Source organism: the organism of the source record quoted next, unplaced genomic scaffold, assembly GCF_019419815.1.
Source record: "Pyrus x bretschneideri cultivar Hongxiangsu unplaced genomic scaffold, Pyrus_bretschneideri_v1 Contig19, whole genome shotgun sequence".
Classification (NCBI taxonomy): domain Eukaryota; kingdom Viridiplantae; phylum Streptophyta; class Magnoliopsida; order Rosales; family Rosaceae; genus Pyrus; species Pyrus x bretschneideri.
The window spans coordinates 3,604,048-3,628,836 of NW_025999490.1; the positions used below are offsets into that span (position 1 = coordinate 3,604,048).

The window sequence follows — 24,789 nt, forward strand, 5'->3', positions numbered from 1 at the left end:
TCTACGTCCCTCTTTTCTCCTAAGATTCTTCAGTTGCCTGATTATCATCCCAGTTGTGTTTTGCAAATCCAGGACTACATCTAAGATTCGCCATGTACTCTGACTGCACTCACTTATGGTTGTGCTAATGAATCTGTTGACCACTTGCATCTGGTGTTTGGTTGATACTTGATAGTTGAACGAAGGTCTTCAGCTTGAGTAATTGCTTTTTTTAGAATTTAAATTCTTTGTTGAGGAGATCTGCATGTGAGATTAATATCGTGTTGTGGTATGGCAGCACCGAGACTTAGGTCCTTTATTTGGCAAAGCATCACACGACTATTTGTGGAAAATTACATAATTCTGAACTCATATGAAATGATCGTTTGCAGCCTTATTTATGCATCTCCTATTTTGACTAAATTCTCTGTGGTTGTAGGTTCCTCTCGATAAGTAGCGTTTTTACATTTGGTTTGAAGAACCGTATGAAATATTTACGGGGTTTATAGATTGACCACCATAAACTTCCCCACATTTGTGCATCTTACACACATTGCAATTCTACATGTGCATTGCTTAGTGAACTTTCACAAATTTTGAAGCAATAAGAGCCAAACTAGATGTGCAGAATGCAGAGAAATAGAAAATTAGTAATGTTATCTATTTTACAATTTGGCTGCAAGTTTTTCTATTGTTGTGCATTCTGTATTTCAGTACCGAAACAGGTCTGATTCAAGTCAAACCATACCTGCCGGAACACCTTGATAATGAGATCACGGTATTTGTCGGAATTCAAGGTCAGGTAACTAGCCAAGAGCTCTTCCAGATCCTCCGGCTGGGTTATCTTTTTCTCCACAACCATCTCAACCATGGAGTCTCGGAAGTCCTTCTGTAGGTCGAATGAGCACTTCACCACTGCAAAGCTGTTCAACCTTGTTCGTACCTGCTGCACGGCTCTCTCCTCAGCCTCCTTTTTTGTCTTCAGTTTGGCTTTCGTCATGTCTTTGAGAGCTTTCACTTTGCAGATTTCGACCCTTGAAGCTGTCTGCGGAGAACAAACTCTGACTTTGCAACTCCTCCTCGTTCTTCTCCTCTGCAGTTCCCTGCTGATGTAGAGCGACTTCCTGTGTTTCTCGTTCTTCAACTTCACCTCTTGTATCTTCCTTTCTTTCAGTTTTTGCCAATCTGAAACCAGTTCTTCTTCGTCTTCAGTCTCCAAGTTCAAAGATTCTTCCTCAATTGTTTCCAGACCGGAACTTTTCGAATTCCACGAGGATAAATCCTGATGCTTTCTTGCTGCTAACAGTTCTAGTACATCATTTCGCACTGAACCCGTTGATCTCTCTTCTTCCTTCCTATGCGCTTCTCCTTCCAATTCCACCTGCTTCTTTCCGAAAACTTCTCCGTTTTCCTTCCTCAATATCCAGTCTCTGTCATCCTGAGTTTTATGCATGCCCTTCAACTTCTGAGACCCTTCTCTTCCCTCCACCTTTCTACGGCTCTTTTGAAACCCTCCACAAATGGATTTCTGAACGTCAAACTCATCGTCTGAATCGTACCGAACTGACCTCAAAACCCCCTGTCGTTCTTCCCTTGAGCACTATCTTCCCCAAAAGACAGCCTCCAAAACGCATCGTCCTCGTCATCATCTACACTATAGAACCTTCCACCCCATGACTACCACACCTTGGCAAATCTGAAGGCGGAGAATTCTGCTTCCCTTTCCGGTTTCCCTTACCGGGTTTTGGTTCCGAGCTCTCACTCTTGTGCTTGAACTTGGAAAGCCATGAACTTGAAAAGACATGAGAGATCAAAGAAGCCTTTGAGGCAGAAGAAGAAGAAGTTGAAGAAGCAGGTAGATGCTTTTTCCTTTTGCTACCCCACTTCATGATTAAATTCCACTGAAGTTCTGCAATCCAAAAGGGAATTTGGATGGTTCGGAGTTGCAGAGAAGGAAGACTGATGAAGTTGTAGGGTTGAAGGAGCTAAAGGATGAGGAAGGACGGTTATTAGGAACGTGGGTGTGGGTAGTGTATTACTGGTTTTGTTTTTCAAAAGAAAGGCCCGCCCTAATCTTGTGACCACTCTCCCACTTTTTCCTTACTTTTGTGCCTTCTTATTGAAACAATAAACAGCTATGTGTGTCTGACGGACGCATTTTTGTTCACCACACTCAAGTAATGGTAATGCTTATCATCCTATTTATCATTGTTGGGTAAGTTTAATTTTTAAGATCATGTTTATCCAATACATATATCTCTAAATTTAAACTCATTTAATTATAATAAATAAGGTAGCGACCAAAAGTATTTGTTGTGTCTGCCCATCATAGCATATTAGCCTTAGTCCAGCACAAATTCGAGTAGCTTCACATTCATTAATGTATGAAAACTACAACTTGAATTTGATTTGCCACAGAACAAAAATGGCCTACTTCATTTATTACAACGTATTAGAAATTAATTCACTCTTTAACTCGAAGTAAGTTACGAGCAAAAAAGTAGTCGGATTTGTTGAACTGCTCTAAATAAATAAAGCGTTCATTGTATTTTGTTGATCTTACACGACTCCTAAATCCACAATGTGTAAGAGTTATCATAGTCAGACAAACGTTTCTCTTTTGGTCAACTATGTAGTGTAAACAACGATATTATGCGTAGGGGTGCAGCTCACTTTGATGACGGAGCTAAACAACGATATTATGAGTGCAGGTGTAGCTGACTGTGATGACGGGGCATATTTTGATAAGATTCTTAAGTATCACTAGTTATATAATTATCTGTGCACATGAGTAGATAAATGTGTGATTATATTCAACTGACAATAATACAGGCTTTCTCCGTTTCTTCGGTTACCTTTCCTTTTTGGTCCTTTGTGCTTTGTTGCTTTGTCTTTGGTCCCGAATTTTGTATCTTTCTCTTCTACTTTGGTCAAAAAGATTAGTACAGTGGTCCACTGGGAAGATTAGTTGAATGCAAAAAGGGCTCCGAATTGGATTGGATTGGACTGGACAGGATTGGATTGATCTGAAATTTAGGAGGGTACCAAACATGAGAATCGCTGACCCACATCTGGATTAGGCTCTTGAACTTGGTCTTGCCCAAATTGGATTTGCATATGAATTATTTGTACAAAGGTTTAGGATTTTTCTCTGTCCACAGTACATTCATTAAAGGGAACTTTAATGAAAAGTTCCCAGTACTGTTTATTTTAACAAAAAATCATATTTTTACATTAAAAAGTCAATCCTGGCACTATTCACTTTACCCTTTATTTTGTCCTTATCATTAAAACTCAAAGTTTTTAAACCATTTTTATTAGTTTTTCTTTCATTCAAAACCAAACAAGACATGTACAAATGTTTAGGGTTTATGGTTTAGTTGATCTTACAGACGTACAATTACTAATTCAGAATGCAATACAATAACAGAGAAAATTAATTTGTAAAGTAGGTAATTGGGCACGACGGACCTTGATGGAACAGTGAAAGTAATCGAAAGTTGATAGAGAGTCGATCGAGTTGGATCTAAGTTGAAGGAGAAGATTGAGGGCAATTAACAACAATTAGGAGAGAAATTTCGGAGGTTTGAGTTGGTCATACAAAACAGTGATGCAAGTAATTTGGAAACTTAAAAGTTGCAATTATGTGTTTTCTAGTCAGTTAATTTTGTTTTAAATTTTTAATTATGTGTTGTAAGACGCTTGTGTATGAAGAAAGGTATGTGATCTAGGTTTCTGGTTGGGTGGCTCACAAGTTATAGTCCCATCCCATGTGTGGCCCAATGATTATCTGACCCTCCTAACTGGATGGTGTTCTTCCTCCACCTCTCAAAATCTTGCTCATCAAGTAACTTGTATTACTTATATTTGCACCAACATCTGATAGCTAAAGGTTAAAGCTGGTAAAACGTATAGATTTCCCCATCTTAAACTGGTCCAATCCAAGGTTGTCCTACTTGTTTCCAGAGATGAATCAATATATAACGGGAACGCCAATGTGACAATATCTTAAATCAATCACGTCACGCTACGTGAGAAAATTCAAACACATGACAACACATAATAAATTTGAAACACTGCCACCTTAACATCTTGGTTGCGTGTAAGTCTCACGTTTGACGTGGAAAATAAAACCCGAATGATTTAATTGTCTGTCGTTTCAAAACAACAGCACACAGTCTGTGAAGTTGGTCCCTTGACTAATTTATAACCAACCTTAAAAAGGATAAGTGGAAATGGACTTGAACATTACTTGGTCATAAGTTAGTAGTTAGCTCCAAATTTTAGTTAAATGAAATTTAAGAGGGTAGTTAGTCAGTTCAAATAAATTAGTAGAAGAGTTACATCCCAAAAACTTTCCAAAGACAATGAGGAGAGTGGATTTGTTTGTTTGTGTCGGTTGGGAAAGTAGGTTTTCTGGTATGAAGGAGAATGTGCACCAAACTGGTCACTACTGACGATAATCTAACAAAGAAAAACTCTGCCTTTTCTTAATTAACAAAATTGATCATGTCGCGGTCTGGCAGATGGATACATCTCATTTTTCCAAACAAATTTTTGCCTAGGACTTTCTGATTGTGGTAGTTTTTAAATCGGGCAAAATTAGCGTAGAGTCGGATGAGACGAAAAAAAAAATTTAATGCTTTTATAAGAACTTCTTTCACGAGTGATGTGTTTTGGTATAAATTTTCGTGGGTATGGAATATGAGGACAGAGGACAGGGTAGGCTGCAGTAGTAGTATGAATGCATGATTAATTGTGTTTGATGTGTAGTTCTACTCGCCTAATTCTCTAGTCCTTGCTTAAACCAGAGTTTCCTTTTTTATTTTTTAAAAATGGTCCAAAAGCTCCTACATAATTTATTTCCCTAGCATTACTTTTTTTTTTTTTTTTAAATTTTAAATCCCGTATGAGTAATGCTAGGGGATCCCATATAAATTTTAAAATTTAAGCGCCTACATATTGAATCCCGTATAAGTAATGCTAGGGAGATCATCTATTTAAACCAAAATTTATAAAGCATATGATATGGTTGGTTGTTGACGATTGAATCATTACTTAGTGTTAATTGACGTGCTTATTTCCTACTGATGACATATCATGTAATTTACAAATTTAGTCTGAAAACTTGGTTTCCAGCATTATCCAATCCATATTATCAACGTCACACAGATGATATAAAAGTAGAGTTTTTTTTTATGAGAATGAGTGCCGCATAGTACTACTAAACCTCCTAAAGTTTTTAGTAGTCAGCCAAACTAGACAAAGCATTTATTAACAAGAATGAGTATGATCCATGCAAGCTGCAAATCTAAAATCTTGATCACAAAGTAATTCCCTCTAATCACACTAAGAACTCTCCAAATCATCCAATTTCATCAACCCTTTAGTAGTAGCTTTTTGGTATATAAAATGTACAGCAAATAAACATTCATATCTCAATTTTTTATCAAATGGCTCACAGAAGAATCCCATTTTGTTTTCTTCTTCTTCTTGTTCTGGTTTTCTGTGAAGGGTTTTTGTCCGTGACGGCGAAGAATGAGTATGTATCGGCGGTGGGCGATTCGGGAATGAGACGGGACAATCTCCGGTTGGCGATCGAGTCGTGGAATCAGTGCAATGAGGTTGGAGAAGAACCTCTAACTGGCAGCCCAAGAGCTGCTGATTGCTTTGACATATACCAAGCTTCTCCGCAGCCAGAAGGTATGTTTAACACTCTTCATATTTATTTATATTTAATAAATAGAAGATTATGCAAGATTAACTCCTCAGCGAAGGTTACAGGATGCAAGCATCCACCCTCGATCCTGAATGGGGTGGGAAGTATAATACCACCAATGAAAATGCTGATTTTAGCATGAATTATTCTTTAAAATTTGTTTCTTTTGTATGAATTTTTATATGTGACAGGGGAATCATGCTCTTGCAACAAGATGCCGTACGCATTAGTCCACAGAGTCACAGAGCGAGACAACAAGTTGAAAATGGGAGAGCCTCTTCTTGGTCTGCGGCAAAAGGCTCAGTTCAACGTAGATCTTTACGCGGTGGATAAGGAGCTTTATTTGGGTTCTAAATGCCAAGTTGAAGACACCCCAAATCCATGGCACTTTTGGATGATCATGCTCAAGAGCGGCAACATGGACACTTATGCAGCCAAATGCCCCAAAAATGGTCACAAAGTTGGACCCTTTAAACCCGAAGGAAGCGGTTTTCCTTGCTTCGGACATGGATGCATGAACCAGCCTTCTATTTATCATGACTACACCAATTTGAAGGTGCCTAATTTGACTCTAAAGGGAAGGTTTTACGGGTCGTGGGATAAGGATGCAGATTTGAGCAGAGGGATGGTTGGAAACATTTCTTACCATTCTGTCACTTGGGAAAAGAAACTTGGAGAGGGGAGTTGGGTTTTCCATCATGTCTTGAGGACTTCAGCAAAGTATCCTTGGCTGATGCTTTACTTCAGATCGGACGCCACCCATGGACTTTCTGGTGGATACCATTACCCTACAAGAGGGATGTCCAAAATTGTGAGTAACCCTTTTCATATATTCATGAGCTTTACCTAAGAAAACGTTCCTACTAGTCAATCTTTGTGGCATCCTTAAGAAAAGCGTACTTTTTTCCTTCCGAAAGCTTTTTCTTGCAAGCAAAACATTTCTTGGGAATGAAGATACCCATCTCACTCCACAATCCACATTTTCGATTGCAATGCAGATTCCAGAATCGCCAAATTTTAAAGTGAGGTTCATTTTAAATGTGATCAAAGGTGGGGGTCCTAGCAGTCAATTTTATCTCATGGACATTGGGAGTTGTTGGAAGAACAGTGGGAAGCCTTGTGATGGCGATGTGACTTCAGATGTTACTAGATACAGTGAAATGATCATAAACCCTAACATAACTTCATGGTGCCAACCAAACAACCTCAATGTGTGCCCGCCTTACCACACATTCCCTAACGGCACACGGATTCATCGCAATGACACCGCCCGCTTCCCTTATGCCGCCTACCACTTGTACTGCTCGCCGGGGAATGCGGAGTATCTCGAGCCTCCTTTTAGTTTATGTGATCCGTATAGTAATCCTCAACCTCAGGAGATAATGCAGATCTTGCCACACCCGGTTTGGGGTGAGTACGGATACCCTACAAAGCAAGGGGAGGGTTGGATTGGGGATCCAAGAACATGGGAGCTCGATGTTGGGAGGTTGTCACAATCACTTCATTTTTACCAGGTTTGATAATGTTAACCCTTGTGAATTTTTAAAAAATTCTACATGTAGAATTCTTTGTGCAGGACGTCCGTTCTTTGTTAAAGGACATATTTTGTATTAATATAATGTCGATATTTGCACCATGTTCCACATTTGTGACATACAATTGTTGCTAAGTTAAGTTGGTGATATTTGCAGGATCCAGGAACTCCGCCAGCTAGAAGGCAATGGATGTCTATAGATTTGGGGACTGAAATTTTCAAGGATCCAGATCAAGTTGCTGAGTGGACTGTCAGCGACTTTGACATCCTTGTCCCTAAGCAATGAACGCATATTTTTGGAAGCCTGAGCAGACACCAGCTATAGCTTAAGCTTGAATCCAACGGACTTTTTCGGCACATAGGCTACCTTGTCAAAAAAAAAAAAAAAAAAAAAATTCCAATCAATTTTGGAAATTTCGAAATCCTCGGACCTCCAGTTTTGATGTTTAATTATTTTTTTGGAAAAATGCTAAAGGCTGAGGTGATTAGTAGCTTCATTTTTTTTTTTTCCAGTAAGGAAATTAAAATGAAATGAGCTCAGTCCAAGTTTGTTGCTCATGGCAATCTAAGAAATGTGAAATGAAGCATCCATGTTTTGCTTGAAAAATGAACAACTTCCAGTCTATAACATGCCAAATGGGCTTCAAATTACATTTTATGGTTCATTCTGATCCACTCCATTCAATTTTTAGTTGGACTTTTGTCATGTGGTGATGCAGTTAGTATATTTAAAACCTTAGGTTATAATAGGAATCCAAAGGAAGCAGAAAAAAATATGAAAAGACATGAAATTTCGAAAACCCTACATGCAAGTTTTGACTCATCTCTTACGACTCTTTGTGTTTTGTCTCACCTAACTCTGCGTTACTCTTATCTTCTCGATCACAAAGCGGGATTCCTTGTACTTGATCACAAAAGAGCAGACCGACTGTACTCATTGCCATATACCGGCCTGCTTGCCACTCATAAGGTCTTCTCCTAATTTGGGAGAAAATCGTCGGTTTGCACCATTACAAGTGAACAAACTATGTATTCATGTACCATTCGACCTCACTTAAGAACAATCTCAATGCACGGGTCACACTCCTTGTGACAATGTCTGACCATGTTGATGGTCAGGATACTAACTTGTGATAGGGCATCTGTTCCTACTTCCTACAATTCTCATTACGTGACTACACTACAAATATCTCATCACTCGATTGCATGTAAGTTTTTCTCCTAGTTAGGACCATGTCAATGAATTTTCTGATACACAAGTTCTCATTTTTAAAGCTGCTAGTATTAAAACAAGAATACCTTTGTAAAGCCTAAGACCAAGACTACTACAACACTATTCTCGTCTAGAATTGTTGTTTCCTGCCGTAGAATTGTTATTGTATTGCCAAGACTTTGATTTTTGGAATGGTCAAACACTACTCGAAGCATTATAAATCTCTTTATTTGGTATGACCATCACATAGTCACGTTATGTTACAATTTATTTATGTTATAACATGGATTTTATTTAATAACTAAATACTATAAAGTACAAACTCGTCGATCACATATACAATTATAACACTTGAATTAATAACTCAACGTGACGGTATTACGTATGGTCACACCTTCTTCTGTCTGTCTTGTTCCTACTGTGATGGATCTCTAGATTGATTACTTTGGCTGGGCTGAAGGTTCAACATTGAAGTTTCAACCATGTAATATTATATATGCCTCATTTTTACACCCAACCATCTTCTTCCAATGGCCGGCTACAAAGACAGACATTAATCAATGAGGAATTAAGGTTCAACCATCTTAAAATAACCTAATTATATATAAAAAAAAGATGCACTAATCCCAACTACAACGTTAAGAATTTATGACTCAACAGACTGAAACTACAATTCTTTCTCCAACAGAATCCAAGACTTCTGCCTTGAAGGCAACGTATTAAATTTGTACTAAAAGTTCAAGACTTTTCTTGCAGTCCAGGCAGTCCAAGTTATGAACAAATTGAACAAAACCAGAGACGCGTGCCATGAGGGCTGCCGTGTTTGAAGGTGAAGAAGAGAACCCCTCCCCCCATGTGCACATTGTCTTCCACCTAGGCATTGCCAAAGGATGGAGAACAAGCACACAAAGTGATATTCCTATTGCTATTACCAAATGGCAAATAGAATGCTGCGTTTTTCATGCAGGCAAATCACAGTTTAACGTGTGCATAAACATTACTCTAATATGAAGTATACATAAAGAAATCAAACTTGAATATAACAGAGTGAGTACTATCCCGGTCAATTAACCGAACCCACATCTACAATGTAATGAATTTTTTAGGGTTTTATCCAACTACATTTTATATTTGCCATAATGTAATTTATAGATATTGACCCAAAAAATGTGATTGGGAGATAAAGAGTGACTCTAACTAAGGAGAAATTTTTCAGTGTGCTGGAAACATGGCTGATATACTAAGCGGTTAAAATTTCTTTTCAAGCATTCAACTATTTGTGTTATGAGACTTTATGTATCGAACTGAATTTTTGGCACACTAAAACACCACTACTAAACAATGAGTTGATCTTTGAAATCTTTATTTGGGACCCAAGAAAGTTCAAGTTGAGCAACTCCCTTAAAACATAGCCCATCGTTTTTTATTAGTTATTTATTTAGGTCAAGAAAGAGGACCAAGAAAATGGGTTATAAGCTGTAACCAATATGGATGGTGTGCTATTATCATTAGAAACCATCATTACTACTCCAACTGCTGTGATTTGGCTTCAAATATATGACTCGAGATTCTCTCCTCCAACTCCGGAGCCCGTGGACCAAAAATTTGAGCCGTTCAAGAGAGATCATAACCTTAGTTGGTATGTGAAGCAAGCTAGTATGATGAATAAATAGAGGCTTAGGATTTTAAGCTTTACTACGAGAGATGTCTTACCACGTCATTTGTAAGTACTTTTCACAAAAATATAAAATTCTTTATATTTTGATCTTGTTGAATTTGACTCGGTGTAAGAATTGACCTAATCAAGCAGCCATGTTAATACCTTCTTCTCTAACCAAAAAACATGTCTTTGATATCAGTCTCCAAATATAATTTAAATAAATGGAGCCTTTTGGTGCATCAACTTTGAGTACGTTCCCCTCCTTTCAATCTGATAGTAATAAGTAGATGGGATTGGGTTAGTGAAAGGCATGTTTCCTCCTCCACCACACACAGTTGCCATTACAAAAGCTCTCGATTGCAAACAAGATTCTGCTTCCAAGTGGAATTTTCCAACAGACTTTAGTGGTTGCCTAACGCCCATCATAGCATATTCTCTTATAAGATAGGTTAATAAAAAGAAGCCAATGACAACTTCCAAGCTTTTTCTCACCCAAGGTTCTCCAATCAACTCAATGAAAGCGATAAGATTATAGCGATTTTGGTGTTCCCGTTTAACTTTCGACAGTCGAATCGAATTTGAGTAATCGTGAATGTCGATAGCCACACGCCTCTGATTGACAAAATGGCTATCCCGAAATAATAAAGAGAGTAACAGAGTAGTGACGTGACTCGACCGTCCGACTAATGCTTGGCTGATAAGAATCCTAGGGCGTGGATGAAACAGGTTGGGTCACCTCACCAAACTTGGCATTTGGTCAAAAGAAGAAAATTATGTCCAATATTACATCACTCACAACTAACCACTATTTCTAGTCTCCAGAAAATGTCTTCATTCCCTTCCTTTACACTCTTTCATAAAAGTAAATTCTTCAGACTTTTTAACGAGTATAGGTTTCTAGCTCTTCTAAAATACAAAGGCAAGTTTGAAAATGGTTTTAAAATGATTAAAAGTATTTTTGGAGGAAAAAAAATTGGGTTCCAAAAGCACTTTCTGCAAGAAGCACTTTAAGTGCATTTTAGAATTTACTTGCATTTTACTAAGAATTAGTTTCCAAAACACTTTCATCAAAAGCGTCTTTAGCTATTTTATAAACACTTCCAAACGAGCTCTAAATCTTTAGAGTAACAGAAAACGCATGTGACATAAAAACGCTACTATCACTATTTAGCACTTTTTAAGTTTTTGCAAGGAACAAACACAATCAGAAGCGTTTTTTATTGTCGGTGAGCGCTTAAACTGAATGTAGACTCAGTTTTTATTATGCTAGTTCATAAGATTTCCAAGAATCATGCCACACAGAGTATTCTTCAGTACAGAACATCGAAAGCAATCTAAATTTCTGCATCAGAAGCATATTTTACGAAGGAAAAAAAATGAGAAACATCCCCTGAAAATACAGTTTATCAATTTGTAACGGTCTTGCAATTTTTCTGAACAGTTTCTGGTTTCGTTTTCCAAATCACTGGACATTACAATGTATACGAATCTTGCACTAGACTTCTTTATGACCTCCAATGTCAATGAAAGAATGTGTAAATATGTTCAACAAAAATGAAAATATATATGAGCAAGGAATACTACGAATCGGGGGGGGGGGGATGTTACCACTATAAAACAGGCACGGAAATGGACATCGGCACTGACACATCACCTACAAAACTCGAATCCCTATTTGCAGTCGAGTTACCTGCAAGTGCATATCCCACGCCGAGACCACCAAAATGCATTGCTGCAGCATTCTCACACCTTTGGAACACTCTAGCAAGAGAAGCTGCCTTTCTTCTTGCCCGCTTTGTACCGGTAAAAAGCAACATCTGCAGTAACCCCGCCAAAGCTGGTGCCTTAACTACCCTCTCAGTTGCAGCAGCTCCACCGCATCGACACAGCTCGAGCAAAGCTGCAACTGCATTTTCTTTACCCCTTGGAGTCCCGCAACGCATCATCCCTATCAAACCTGCCACTGCAATGTCCTCTTTTGCCACCGCTTTAGCCGCGAATAGGCTGCCTGACAATCAATGCCAATGCACCAGCTGCTTCCTCAGCAACCCCTTCGTTTCCCAATGCGCTTAGAAGCGCTGTAACAGCCCCAGCCTCTATCATTCTCATGCAATTTTCAGTGTGAGTCGACAGGTTAAACAAAGCTGTCACGGCGTCCTTCTTTCCTCTTGGGGTACCTCTCTCAACAATCCTGCCAAAGCTTCGATTCCCCCTTCCTCGTCTGCTATTCTCTTCTTATAGTCATGAACTGCAGAGAGACTAAATAAAGTTGCTGCAGCATTCTCCCTCGCCTCAGTCGTGTGCCCAAACCTCAGAACATTAACAATGGACCCCAAACACCCTTCTTCGTCAACAATTCGGCTTTTGTTTTTTTCATATATCGATAAGTTGAGCATTGCAGTTACAGAATTCTCTTGGGCAACAGAGTTTGGAGACAAGAGTAACTTACAAAGATGGGGAATTGCCCCAGCTTCCGCAATGAAAGCACGGTTTTCTCTTCCTGTTTTTGCCAGCAATCGAAGTTCGCGAGCAGCTATAGTTTGTGCACATGGTGACCCATCCTCCAGCCGTTGGATTAGAAGCCCTGCCGTCGCTTTATTGGCTGCAAGTGCAGCCTTGGAGGGAGAAGCAGCCGCAAAGCTGTTTGCTGATGCATCTGCAGACTCTGGAGGGTCATACGGAATTCCATAAGCAGTGCACCACTGCATGATCAAATTCCTCAAAGCCCGATTCGGAACAAGGCGAGTGCTGGGCAGCATTTGTCCTGTTTTTGGGCAAGTACAATGCCCTTCTTCCAACCACCTCGAAATCGAACTCCGATCATACGTCTGTCCTGTCGAAATGATCACCGGCTCCCTCATCAAATCCAATGATATAGGGCAGCAAAAGTCCTTCGGAATCGTTATAAAAGTCTCCCCAATCTCCTGAGTAATCAACCCTCTTCGAGGCTTCCTCTGATTGTTCCCAATCCCCGATTCAACCTCGTCTTCTGCGAAACCGAAAAGCAAAAACCTGCAATACCGAGTGAAGGCCACAAACCCATTGAGCACCGAAACGGTGGGCTCAACGTCACCTTCGTGGTTCACAATCTGCTCCTCCAAGAACTCGATTTCGTGCCTGCAACTCTTGGCGTCTCGAATCCCCAATCTTTCAACCAAAAACAACCACAAATCGGCCGAGTCAGGAACCCGGCCCTTCTCGAATTCGTCAAGAAACAAAAAGAACTGAACCCTCAGCCCCTCGTCTCCTTCGTCGATGAACAGCCTCGCTCTCCTGGCCTGTAGCTGCAGGAGCTCAATCTGCTCCCTCACGTCCTCCCCCAATCCGACGTCCTCCATCGGAAAAACATCCAAAAGGGTCGAAATTTCCTGATTCATATCGTGAAAATGGCCGGAAATTGGATGGTTCTGAAGCAAAAGCCACAACTTACTCGATTGGGCGCAGTAATCGAGGAGTATTTTGGATCTGTACAACAGCAAGTATAGCTCTTTCAGGCAGATGACCGCCGTACACGGCAGGGCAGCGTCGGAGTCCCTCAGATACTCCAAGAGCACGAGAAAGATCTCAACTTTCCGCACCAGGGACCTCGAATTCCGCCGCTGGATGGATAAGAACTTGTCTGAGAAGGAGGAAACTATGTCGGCAGCGACGGAGACAAGGGTTTGTACAAGGGCGACGTCGGAAAGGTCAACCGGAGCTAAAAATGCCTCCAGAGAAGGTGACCTCCGCCTCCGCATCGATGAGAATATCGCCGCCGAAGCCATGAAACTTTAGAAGAAACAAGCAACTGGGCACAGTCAAAATTTCCCAAGGAATCCAAAGCCTCTCGCTTTGATTGGTGGGTTTTTGAATCTTCAAAGGAAATGAATAGGGAAGTTGTTTTAATGGTGGGTGACGATTCCGCGTTGCGAAAGCGGACTCGGCCGACTCGGATCACTCGGTGAAGTAGAGGTTTTGACCGAGAAGCGAGAGAGTGAGACAGAGAGAGAGAGAGAGAAAGGCAGAGGAGAGAGAGGATTCGATTGAATTGAAAATATACGAGTTAATAATTTGTAGAGGTTGCTGTGCAGCGTTCAATGCTGTGGCAGCGGCAGCTTCCCAATGTCCCCATTTCCTCGTCTTCTTGCCGCTGCAGCTGCTTTCCGTGACTAAAAAGGACACGCATTTTCTTCCACTTTAATTACGCCTTTGGACTTTGGATCCTTATGAAGTCATCCACCATTAACGGGGAAGGTGGGAGATGAATGTCTATCTCACATGTATATTTTTCCCGTTATTTATTTTTCGTGCCATTAATATCATCTTTCGTTCTCGTAAGAATTTATTACGATTTAAAGAAAAAAAATGATGTTATTTACATACTTATTTAATATCTCATACATTATTTTTAAATTTTAGCCATTAAATTAAATAGAATGAAGAAGTTCAACGAACAAAACTTAACAAGAATATATGTAACGTAAAAAAGAGTGTTTGAATAACATTATCGTAAGAAAATATATTTATCCTTTGTTCAATCAATATAATGAGTAGTGACAAAGAAGAAGGTATAACAACAAAGGTTGAATAAATAGTTTTTTTCTTCTAACGTTGAATAAGACAAACGAGAGTTGACAACAATTTTCTTAGACCGTAGGATTCCAAAAACTACGTTATTGGATTGTATTGTTGACACAAAATATTACGGTAGTAATACATAAACGTCATTCTCCTGAGATGTAGAACAAGGAAGTGATTTCTACGTGTTTTCCAAAAGTAATCCTGCTATGTTATTGATCTGGAAATTTACGTGAAAGTTAATTTGTCATTCACTTTGGTTGCCACTTTTGGGAATCCCTTCCTTCGAACTGCCATAGTTTAAGCCCACAGTTTTTGCTATCACCCTAAATTCCCCTATCACATCACATCACCCAACTGTTTATGTGGTTCTTAGGTGTTCTTCCAAGTGCACGTAGATTTGCCTTTGCAGCATGTACACTGTCTAAATATGTCAAATCCAAAGTCGTAAGTTTTAAACCAGTTATCTTGACGCAATTGAATATCTCGTTCAAATGATCAAAAAAGAATAATTTTTGGACGTAAAATGTTGGTTGCAAATATATATATATTTTTTTTTTTTTTCTCATTTGTCATGCAATATGATGAGTGATGTACACTCCACAAGTCTAGGTCACAGGAAAGTTGATTCTTCGGTAGCCAAAAAGCACATATTACGAAGGAGGAGGAGCAAAAAGAAATAGTATTTGCCTGATTGCTTTGCTCAAAGTAAAGGTGGGTGTAAACTAAGCAAGCATTGGCTTCTGATTTTGATGATTCAAGGGTTGACTAAATAAAGCTGTGGAGGCTTTGTACGAGAGATTTTTCAAAGTGTCTACACATGTAGTGATACATCAAATGTTATTATGTAAATTGAGAAACGTTATGAAACTTTTTTTAACTTATGTAATGACATGCAATATATCATCTAGTGTTCTAAACATATTGAAATTTTTTCTATTTGGACAACATTAATATTAATATTATTAACTGGACCTTAAAGAGCCTGTGTTTTAGGTTATCACAAATTCCTATTTATTTATAATTATCAAATTAAATAAATCGAACAAAACAGAAACCAAAATTAAATAAAAGTGTAAGTTGACATAACATACACAAACACAATTAAATTGCCACCCTTAGTTGGTGGTATTATCTAAACAATGGATGAATATCTTTGGAGGATTTAGAAAATCTAATAATAAAACTCAAACATATGTTCCATGCTTTTCGTTTTCATTTTGGTTCAAAATGTTGGAGCTTTGAATTGGGATTTCAACTATAATTTTGTGGCATATTTAATAATTTCGACCATTCTAAAACCAACCCCTAATAACTTATCCAATAATGTAGGTATTAAATTATTTTTCCTTTTAAAAATATACAAATAATACTCGAGTAGGAAACGTCAAACTTGAAACTTCAAACGCAAGTATGAATAATGTTAACTAACTGAAATACAAGTATTTTGCAAATATAGACTGAGTTTCAAAAATTGAATCATTACATAATTATTTTAAGAATAACAATTGGAACGAAACAATAACTTCACAATATCATCGCATGGTATTATCGTTTGATTCATGATACTTGTATGCATTTATTAATATTATAAGAACGTTATTGTTAACTCTCACTGCTAAAAAAGTATACAATTTTCACGTGAGTTTGACGGTTAAACTTCAACATAAATTACCCCGTCACTCTAGACTCTAGTTGAATACTAATATGAAAAGAAGAGTAAGTTCAATCGCAACTGAAGAAGCCGACAAAGAATCCTGCCCAATCAAACCCTAAACATGATAGATCGGCCAATTGATCCAAGAAAACAGAGACGGAAAGGAGAAGAAACTGACCTAAGGATTCGCAGAAGGAAGAGCACAGTCAATCGATCCAAGATAACGCGTTTTGGCAATTGGTTCCGATGGTCTTTGCGCTCTTCAATTTGGGGGGTCTTGCAAGACCTCTTAGCGAGGGTATCAGTCGAAACGGGTCCTCTCTAGTTTCATTAAACTTAATTTTTGTAGGTAACAAATACTGAACTACACTAAGAAATAGTCTAGTCTAGCTAATGAACGTTAGTAATGACAAACAAACCACCCTTAATCCTATCTATTCTCCTAAGACGAATTGAATTTCACCACGTAAAGCAAGCAGGAAGGCATTGGGTTCCCCTAAACTTCTGCCTTTATTGTGATATATATAAATAAATCAAATCACATGTTTTGCATATGCCACCCAATGATTGTCCTTATTACGTAAAATTTTAGTCACACTTTGAGGAAAGAAAAAGAAAGATGACTACAATATGTCATGAGTTAGGCTGGTTAGTTAAACTATATGTACATTCTATAAAATTTAAAGTTCGATTTAAAAATTATTTAGAATATCATTGTATTGAAATGATAGAAAACGCGTGGTAGGAATGAAGCGAATTTACAACTATAATTTCCGTAGGAAGCAACAAAAACGAAAAGCCAAAAAAGGACGGAAGAAAAGGGTTTGGGTTTTATTCCTGAAAAGCAAAAAGATTGAGAGAGTTCCTTTGTTGGGCATCTCTTTTCCCTTCCAATTTCAAAGAAACCGACCATGGAGTTTGAAAGTGTGACTGACTGAAAGATAATAATGCCCATTATTTGACCAAACGACAATTAGGTCAACATTTGACTATTAGTTTAAGAGAGAGAGAGAGAGAGAGAGAGAGAGAGAGAGAGAGAGAGAGAGAGATGCCAAACAAAACGACTTCGACTTGAGAATCCATGGATTCATACCAGAACCTTTGACAAATACTACAAAATACACACCACCTCTTCCTCTTCATATTGCTTTGGGAGTAAAGTAGGGTTCAATTAAAACAATTAAGATAATTTTCAAACGAAGGAACATCAAAGGGCTCTCTTTGGCCCTATAATCCTCCAAGAAATTATATTTTAATGAACAATGTTAGATCATATTTCATACCATCTATAACCGAAATGGCCAATGAGCTATAGGCCAAACATAACCATGTGATAAAAAAACCATCTCCAACTGAGACGGCCAAAGGGCCACAAGCAAAATATAATTTATTATTTTAATTGAATTAATATAGTTAATTAAATTAAACTACCATATTAAAATAAGATTTTCGGACATAGGAAGATTATTAGAAATGAAGTAAGATAGTATGAAATTATGAAAAGTATGTGAGAAATGGTGTAGGAAAAAAATTATAAATTTAAAAAAAAAAAAAAAAAAAAAAGTGTGCTAGCTAGAGATGCCCAGCCTGCTGGCTTGATTGGCTGGTTTTGTCCCAGTGAGGCCCACAAGCCCTTTGGCCTAGCCCTCGGTTGAAGACGATTTTCTTGTCATTTTGGATTATTTTCGATCCTATAGCCCCTTGGTCAGATCGGTTGAAGATGATATTCTTAGAAATGGCCCTCAACTTTTTGGCATTTTTCGAAATCGTGGTTAACAAAAAGTAGGTAATTAACTTAATTTAATCAAGTTTCATGTTTGTTTAAAGTGAATATCAGTTGGTCAGAAGCGTTCACCCATGTACCAATGTTTTAACTCAACCCTCCTCCCGTATCGCTTGCGTAAAAAGAAATAATGGTTATAGCTGTAGAAAGAGAAGTAAAAGTTAAAAGTAAACCGAAACTTGCAGAAGTTAAAACTTTTTTCCCCTACCATCTTTTCATGAAATATCATTTTTATTCAATGTAAAAGGATATAAATTGAGCTAGTAAACTGAATGAAATTGGCTAAATACAAGAAATAACAGATGAGGTTGTACAAAACCTTTAAAGCTATAGCCAAAACCTGTCTCTCTTATACTGCCCTTGGAGACCTTGAAGAGAGACACTTTCCGCAGGACACGAGCTTCAGCAATGAATGCGGTCTTCGTGCCCTTATCTTCAACCGCGAAAGCTGCATGTGAAATACATCCGTAAGTTTCATCTTCAAATTGACCGCCAGTGACAATTAACAAGGATGCAACGACAGACCCGAGCGTTATACAAGTAGCGTTCAGTTAGAAATTGTATATCTAAGTACTATGGCATGAGGAGTAAACATAGGTTTAAAAATGAGGAGTACGGCCGGGGCCTGCATATTATGTCGCAAGGCACGTCAGACTGCTCAGGAATTTCATTACAAGAAAGGATAATGAGATTCAAAGGACTTACCCTTCGACGAGTTACTCTAGATGCTTTCCAGCAAAGCAAACTTCTCGATCGAGATTCCAGTCTCCTGTGATTTAGAAAGAATCAGTGCCATTTCATATAAAACAACTAATCAAGAACATAAGATATGAAATACAAGTTTTTTGAAACGAAAAGATGAAGTAGACAGAATTGCATTACTTACAAATTATCTTGTTCGAGCTTTTCAGCAATAGAAACTGCTTTACGTTGTGACCATCCACGCTGCAACTCTGAGTGCTGAAGTACATGTGCAAGGGACACCTTGCTCCTAACAATGCTTTGACTCTGGCTTTGTTGTTTTTCTGGAATTATCGCCATGGTTGATTTCTTTGGGTTATGCATTTGACCACTACCTTTGCTTTCCCTAGGAGAAGCAGCTACTTCAACAATTTCACTCGTCCCCACTTCACGGGTGCTGAACGTATTTTCATCTCTAATCTGGGATGAACCATCCTTTGAAGCTGGTATAATAATAGGCATCTGGGCCCATTCTTTACTATTTCTTTTTGATTCACATCTAATCTCAATTGTCAGGGGAGACCCTAGAACAATCTCAAATGCCTGCAAAATCTGTGCTCTGAACTTCTCTGCGGTAGATTTGGTCATATGCGAGGAGAACATCAACTGCGCAGTGGGAGCTGCAAAAGAAAGGAAACATGTTAAAGGAAATAATGCTGTGTTGATATTTGATTTGAATAGTTATGATCAAATTTAGCATGTGGCAGAATAAGGGGCTTATTTTAGGCATACAAATCTGAAATGTTATACATTAACTACAAGCCAATTCACTTTCAGATTTCTTGAAACATGAATTGAATATAACGTAATAAAACAAGGATGAAAAATTTGAACGAGAAGCGTATGATTATCTCATTGTGAAACGGAGCAAATTGAGAGTTCTTAGCAAGTTTATGAAATGTAAAATGTCATGTAATTAAGTCAACTTTGCATCCATGTCTCAGGATCATAATCCAAAAACCCTACAAACAACTATTTTCCCCAAATATATTTTCAAAACCTACAAACCACCGCTACCAGTAATTGCATAGACGATTGACATATTTCGCGGAAGGATAAATGTGTGTATGCACATGTTTATAAGGATTAAATGGACCGTAAAGGGCATTCATAAAAGAGCAGTTATTGCTTACCTGCACCGAAACTAACTGAGGTCAGCTTCCCTTCTTGATACAAAAATTCTTTTACGCGAATAAACGGAATTTTCTCAAGCACCTCCAACCAAATTTCTTCAATTCCTTTGTGGCTTTTGCCATGGATTTGCCTCCCATTTACCCTGGTTATTTCAGCGGAGCTTGTAGCCATCTGCTGAGAAGCCATACCCATCCCAGCATGACGTTTTCTATCTAAACTCATACCTTTTCCAGAATTTCGAGCATTTGCCGGCAAGCCTTTCTCATAATTTGGCATCTCATCTTGTTCACTATCTCTCCTGACCGCATCCCTTCCGCTCACATTATTTAAGGCCAACGGACTCTGATGGAAACTTGTGCCTCCAGAAGAACTAGGCAACATATACTGTTGATCAGGAGCAAGTTGGAGAAGTGCAGCGGTTAGCCATGTTAACTTGTCATTTGACATCCTCAATTGTTTCTCGGCCTCAGATAAAGTTTTCAAAGCTTGACGCAACTTCTCCATGTCTTCTTTTGATACTGCAACCAATTAATTTGTTTTTTAGTTTACTGAAAAATGTTAACACAAAAAAGGATATGAGTTTACAGGAATCAACCATTGAATTTCAAACGACAAGGGTTTTCAATGTCTACTTAAGGAGGTTTCCATTAGGGCATTACACGCAACCAAGAGTAGTTCAAGCATGCTAAATATTCTATGGTGAACACCGAAGAGAACATAAATGATTCTATGATAAGTATATATTTGGAACCGAATATGAAAATTGAAATTATTATTGAAAAAAATGGACTATTCGATTTCTCTAGTAAACTTTTGGACTCACATGGTTGGTTCCGAAAGAACTTCCTTCTACGCCTTTCTTTTCTATAATCATAGCTGCCAGCAAGTATATCTGTAATTACCGTTGCAAGTTGTGACATCAAAGCTAATGGCTCAACTCCAGTTTCCATTATCATTCTCAAATTCTTCACAGTATTAACTGTGTCTGCAGATAATGATAAATCAAGAAGATCTATCAATTTCTCATCAGATATAAGCCCAACCTGCAAAACAAAGTCAAAATCTTCAGGTAGTTCATCTAAAGTAACAAGAGCAAAGATAATTGTCTTACAAGACCATGCTGGTTTCAAAGCATTCCGATATCTTTATATGCAAATAGTATAATATTTGTAACGCCAAACACAAAGAAAAAATAGGAAGGAATCCAAAAGGAATTTGTTAAGAGAAACTGTAATTAAAAAAAAAAAACATTAGGCAAGGAGGTGCAGAAAATACAGTAACTTAATATTTATATCGCAAATGGATACGTTAGCTGCACCGATTGCAAGCTAACAATTTAAAAGAAGAAAATTTAAAACGTCCCATTTCAAGAAATCACAGAGATAAATAAACAGCTTGAAACAGAAAGAGAGGAAATAGGGATCCTCATTATTTTTAATCATCATCATTTTTCAAGGCAATATATATATACACGGGAAAACCATTAGCAATTCTCATTCTGGTGGATCAGTAAAGAACAGCGAAGAACTTACCAGTTCCTGAACAAGAGGAACTGAGATTCTCTGGCCAAGTAAACTCAGTTGCTCTAGAGTCATCTCAGCATCCCTCAATGAACCATCTGATGTTGACGAAATAAGTTTCAGTGCATCATTGTCAATTTCTAGATCTTCTTTGGCTGCTATCCATTGCAAACTGTAAATAATATCTGCATCCCTTAGCTTAGGGAAAAAGAACTTTTGACACCTGGATATGATTATGTGAGGCAAAACATCAAGACTTGAACAGACAAGGACAAAAACCACATGTCTGGGTGCTCGATCAATGACCTTCGATAAGGCACTGCAGCACTCAGGGGACAATGTATCACAATCATCAAAGATAAACACTCTGTACTGTGATGGCAGTTGGGAAATACTCATATTGTCAAGTAGATCCATAATACTATCGAAGTCGAAGTTACTAACAGGCCCAACTTCCTTTATATTTCTACTCTTGCCCATATCATGTGCGATGCAAGAGTTGCAAAAGCCACAAGGCTTGGGATGATCCACAGACTGGCAATTTAGAGCTCTAGAAAATATGCGAGCACATGATGTTTTCCCTGTGCCATGAGGACCATAGAACACGTATAGCAACCCAACTTTCTTTTTCATGACAGCATTTGAAAGAGCTTGTGCCACCAAATTCTGCCCCACAAGATCTCTAAAGGTTCTCGGCATGTATTTTTGCGTCAGATTTTGGTGCCTACGACGGCGGTGTCCCCTCAATTTGCGTTGATCACCAGATCTAGCTTCAGAAGCATAGTCGGAACCGACGTCATGCTTGAATAAATTATCAGCATAAATACCAAGTTCACCAGAATAGTCATGTACCCAACCAGCATTGTCAGAGCTTGCCTGTGATCCAGATGCTTCAACTAGTAAGGGAAGTGCCTCAGATTCAGATTTAGTAGAAACGCTCGAGTTATCAGTTGCCATGGGCATGTCAGAAATATCTCTACCATGGGCAGCCAGACCACCCTTCTTAAACCTTGAATCAGATAAACCACAAGAAATGCTCCGTCCAGCAATGTCAAGGAATGTTTTACCTCTATGATGGATTCTCGACCAATTCCAGGGAATCCCACACCCGTTTCTAGGAGCCCTTGTGACATTTTGCTCACCATACTCATCCGCTCCCTGTTCCATGTGATACTTTCGGTGAGCTGACCCTTGAGCTATAGAATTAGAAGCTACAGATAAACCATGCTGAGGTCCAAAGTCTCTGGACGCTACAGAAGCACGGCTTCTTCTTCCACCTCGTAATCTCCGCCTTTTTACCCTACTTAGTCCACTGCCATAGCCCCGGGCGCTGACCTCCGGTTCCTCAGAGATTCTTCCCTGCCGGGACCGTCTTCCAGGCAGGTGGATATTAGAGGACGCTACATCATCGGTATCCATCCTAACATCATTCAATTGCTCTGAGAGAGTCTTCATTCGAGCACCTTGGGTGTGCTTTCCCTTTTGTTTACTTTTTCTACTTTTGGATTCTGAATTCCCAGAAAGAGCATCATGAGTCAAATCGTTACCATTCTGGTCTGGCGGAGGCTCCTCATTGCCACCCAAACTTTCACTCCTTTTACTCTTCTGACTAGATTCTTCTCTCCTAATTTTCCTACCATCCCTAACTCCACTCTTGCTTCCATGTTCACTGGTTCCGGCCACACCATCATTTCCCCCATTAGCCCCACGTTGAGCAACTTTTGGTGTCGCTAAACTTGCCAAAGGTGGAGAACCTGTTGATAGCCTCCTGGCATCCCTTCGATACTCACTTCCTACTGACCTTCTCCCCTCACGCACCAAGGCATCATTTTCACCTCTTCTGGAAAGCATATCAAGAATGGAAGGCGAATGCCATGAGGGCGGACTGGCAGAAGGGTCCCTGAGAGATCGCGACCTCTGAAGGACGACAAGGTCCCTCATAAGTGACCTGTCAGCCAATATGGGGCTTTGCTTGTGCATATGGTTCTTCAAGTGAATGCAATTTGTCAAATGAATGTGGTTGCGCAGATGATCACTAGTATCACCATTCGCATCCTTGAGTATCCTATTGCGAACAGCCCTGGTCATGATCAGACCGTCAACGTGTCCGATGGCAGAATCTCTTTTGAACTAATGAAACAAACAAACACGTTCGCATGATTACTTAATAACACCTGAATCTCCGGAACAATGGCAGCATAAAAGCAACAAAATTCCCTCAATGACCACCAATGCTATCCCCCCACTAGTCGTTCGGCAAAGCCACCAAAACTCAAGCAATCAAAGATCCTCCAACAAGACAACAACATTCGATTTCAAATTAAACGACACCATCTCTAATGATCCCTCCGCCATCCGCTCCACACACAACAAACCCCTCAAAACACATAATTTCTCACTGAAAGGCAATGAACCCAACAGCAACAACGAGAAGAACGACACAGTAATCCCCTCAGCTCATCAAAACAGCATTAAAGACATAATCTTGAAAGCATTTCACCCAAATGGAACCCCAAAGAAGCAGAGACAGCCACCAAAAAACACAGCTGAAATTCAATGCATCAATTAAACAAAAACCCAAAACTTACAACTAAAAGAAACCCATTTTCAGAAAGCTCAGAAGCAATCAAAGCACCATGGCTGTTGCTCTGAAACCCTAAAGAGGCTAACTTTTTTGGGGAAAACGGGAGAGAATTAACATAAGGCTGAGATAGAAAGAACATGAAAGATGAAAAAAAAAAAAAAGGAAGGGAAAAGATGAAAGGGAAAGAAGGAAGCACTCCAATCACCTGAAATCAGAAAAGCCAGTGACCCGTTTGCACATTAAGTCCCCCACCCAGATCTCCCACCGAGCTTCACATGAACTTCACGAGGCCTCTTCCCCTTCAAAACAACCACCTTTAGACTGAGAGAAATGATTAGAGAGAGAGAGAGAGAGAGAGAGTTCAGCAGCAAGAGGGTAGTGAGAAAAACAAGAGAGAGAGAGAGTGAGAGTGAGAGTAGAGAGAGAGAATCTGAGAGTGTAGAGAGAAAGAGAGATTGGTGAGATCTGTTACAGACAGACACAGAGAGACACCTCTGCAAACAGAGAACACATCGCAAATAAAGCGGTGAATCCGTTTGTTTGAGCATGCAGAGTGCAGACCAAACTTTTTATTCCTTAAATGTCCTTTTTATATTCTTTTTTTTTTATAAATATTTTAAAAACTCGGTTCCGTTGAAAATTGCAGAGACCTTAAATTGGTATTTACCTTAAAATTTGAATGATTCAAAGTTGACATTGTAAATTTGA

At 39.0% G+C, this 24,789-nt stretch overlaps 3 protein-coding genes and 1 pseudogene across 5 annotated transcripts; 1 reads left to right on the forward strand and 3 right to left on the reverse strand.

The window, feature by feature from the left end:
• Positions 1-419: 419 nt before the first annotated feature.
• LOC103943200 lies at positions 420-2,191 on the reverse strand (annotated as a pseudogene).
• A 2,993-nt stretch (positions 2,192-5,184) lies between these two features.
• On the forward strand, positions 5,185-7,866 carry LOC103943188. Of its 2 annotated transcripts, XM_009353426.3 has the most exons (5): positions 5,185-5,309; positions 5,494-5,682; positions 5,890-6,509; positions 6,697-7,212; positions 7,390-7,866. In XM_009353426.3, the coding sequence occupies exons 2-5, from the start codon at positions 5,550-5,552 to the stop codon at positions 7,516-7,518; spliced, it is 1,398 nt and encodes a 465-aa protein (XP_009351701.2). In that variant the 5' UTR covers positions 5,185-5,309; positions 5,494-5,549; the 3' UTR covers positions 7,519-7,866. The 2 variants fall into 2 exon arrangements, with proteins under 2 accessions (XP_009351701.2, XP_009351694.2); XM_009353419.3 differs by having other exon boundaries at positions 5,192-5,682.
• Positions 7,867-11,482: 3,616 nt separating this feature from the next.
• Positions 11,483-14,341, reverse strand: LOC103943181 (U-box domain-containing protein 17-like). The gene is given in 3 exon segments (XM_009353405.3): positions 11,483-12,102; positions 12,104-12,297; positions 12,300-14,341. Coding segments are annotated over 3 exon segments (2,151 nt in total). The 5' UTR covers positions 13,870-14,341; the 3' UTR covers positions 11,483-11,715.
• Positions 14,342-18,270: 3,929 nt separating this feature from the next.
• LOC103943164 (protein STICHEL-like 3) lies at positions 18,271-24,511 on the reverse strand. 2 transcript variants are annotated; one of them, XM_009353393.3, is made up of 7 exons: positions 24,287-24,511; positions 21,510-24,043; positions 20,801-21,020; positions 19,977-20,495; positions 18,989-19,463; positions 18,808-18,871; positions 18,271-18,550 (listed from the first exon to the last, which is right to left on the reverse strand). In XM_009353393.3, exons 2-7 carry the CDS (start codon positions 23,583-23,585, stop codon positions 18,452-18,454), a joined length of 3,453 nt encoding a protein of 1,150 aa, XP_009351668.2. In that variant the 5' UTR covers positions 23,586-24,043; positions 24,287-24,511; the 3' UTR covers positions 18,271-18,451. The 2 variants fall into 2 exon arrangements, with proteins under 2 accessions (XP_009351668.2, XP_048438234.1); XM_048582277.1 differs by having other exon boundaries at positions 21,510-24,511.
• Between the last annotated feature and the right edge of the window lie 278 nt (positions 24,512-24,789).

Coding starts and splice junctions, on each gene's coding strand:
- LOC103943164 (XM_009353393.3), bottom strand. CDS start 23,585: ATGACCAGGGCTGTTCGCAATAGGATACTCAAGGATGCGAATGGTGAT. Junction 21,021..21,509: donor TTCCTCTTGTTCAGGAACTG/GTAAGTTCTTCG, acceptor TTTGTTTTGCAG/GTTGGGCTTATATCTGATGA. Junction 19,464..19,976: donor CTCAGTTAGTTTCGGTGCAG/GTAAGCAATAAC, acceptor TTTCTTTTGCAG/CTCCCACTGCGCAGTTGATG.
- LOC103943188 (XM_009353419.3), top strand. CDS start 5,433: ATGGCTCACAGAAGAATCCCATTTTGTTTTCTTCTTCTTCTTGTTCTG. Junction 5,683..5,889: donor AGCTTCTCCGCAGCCAGAAG/GTATGTTTAACA, acceptor TATATGTGACAG/GGGAATCATGCTCTTGCAAC. Junction 6,510..6,696: donor CAAGAGGGATGTCCAAAATT/GTGAGTAACCCT, acceptor ATTGCAATGCAG/ATTCCAGAATCGCCAAATTT.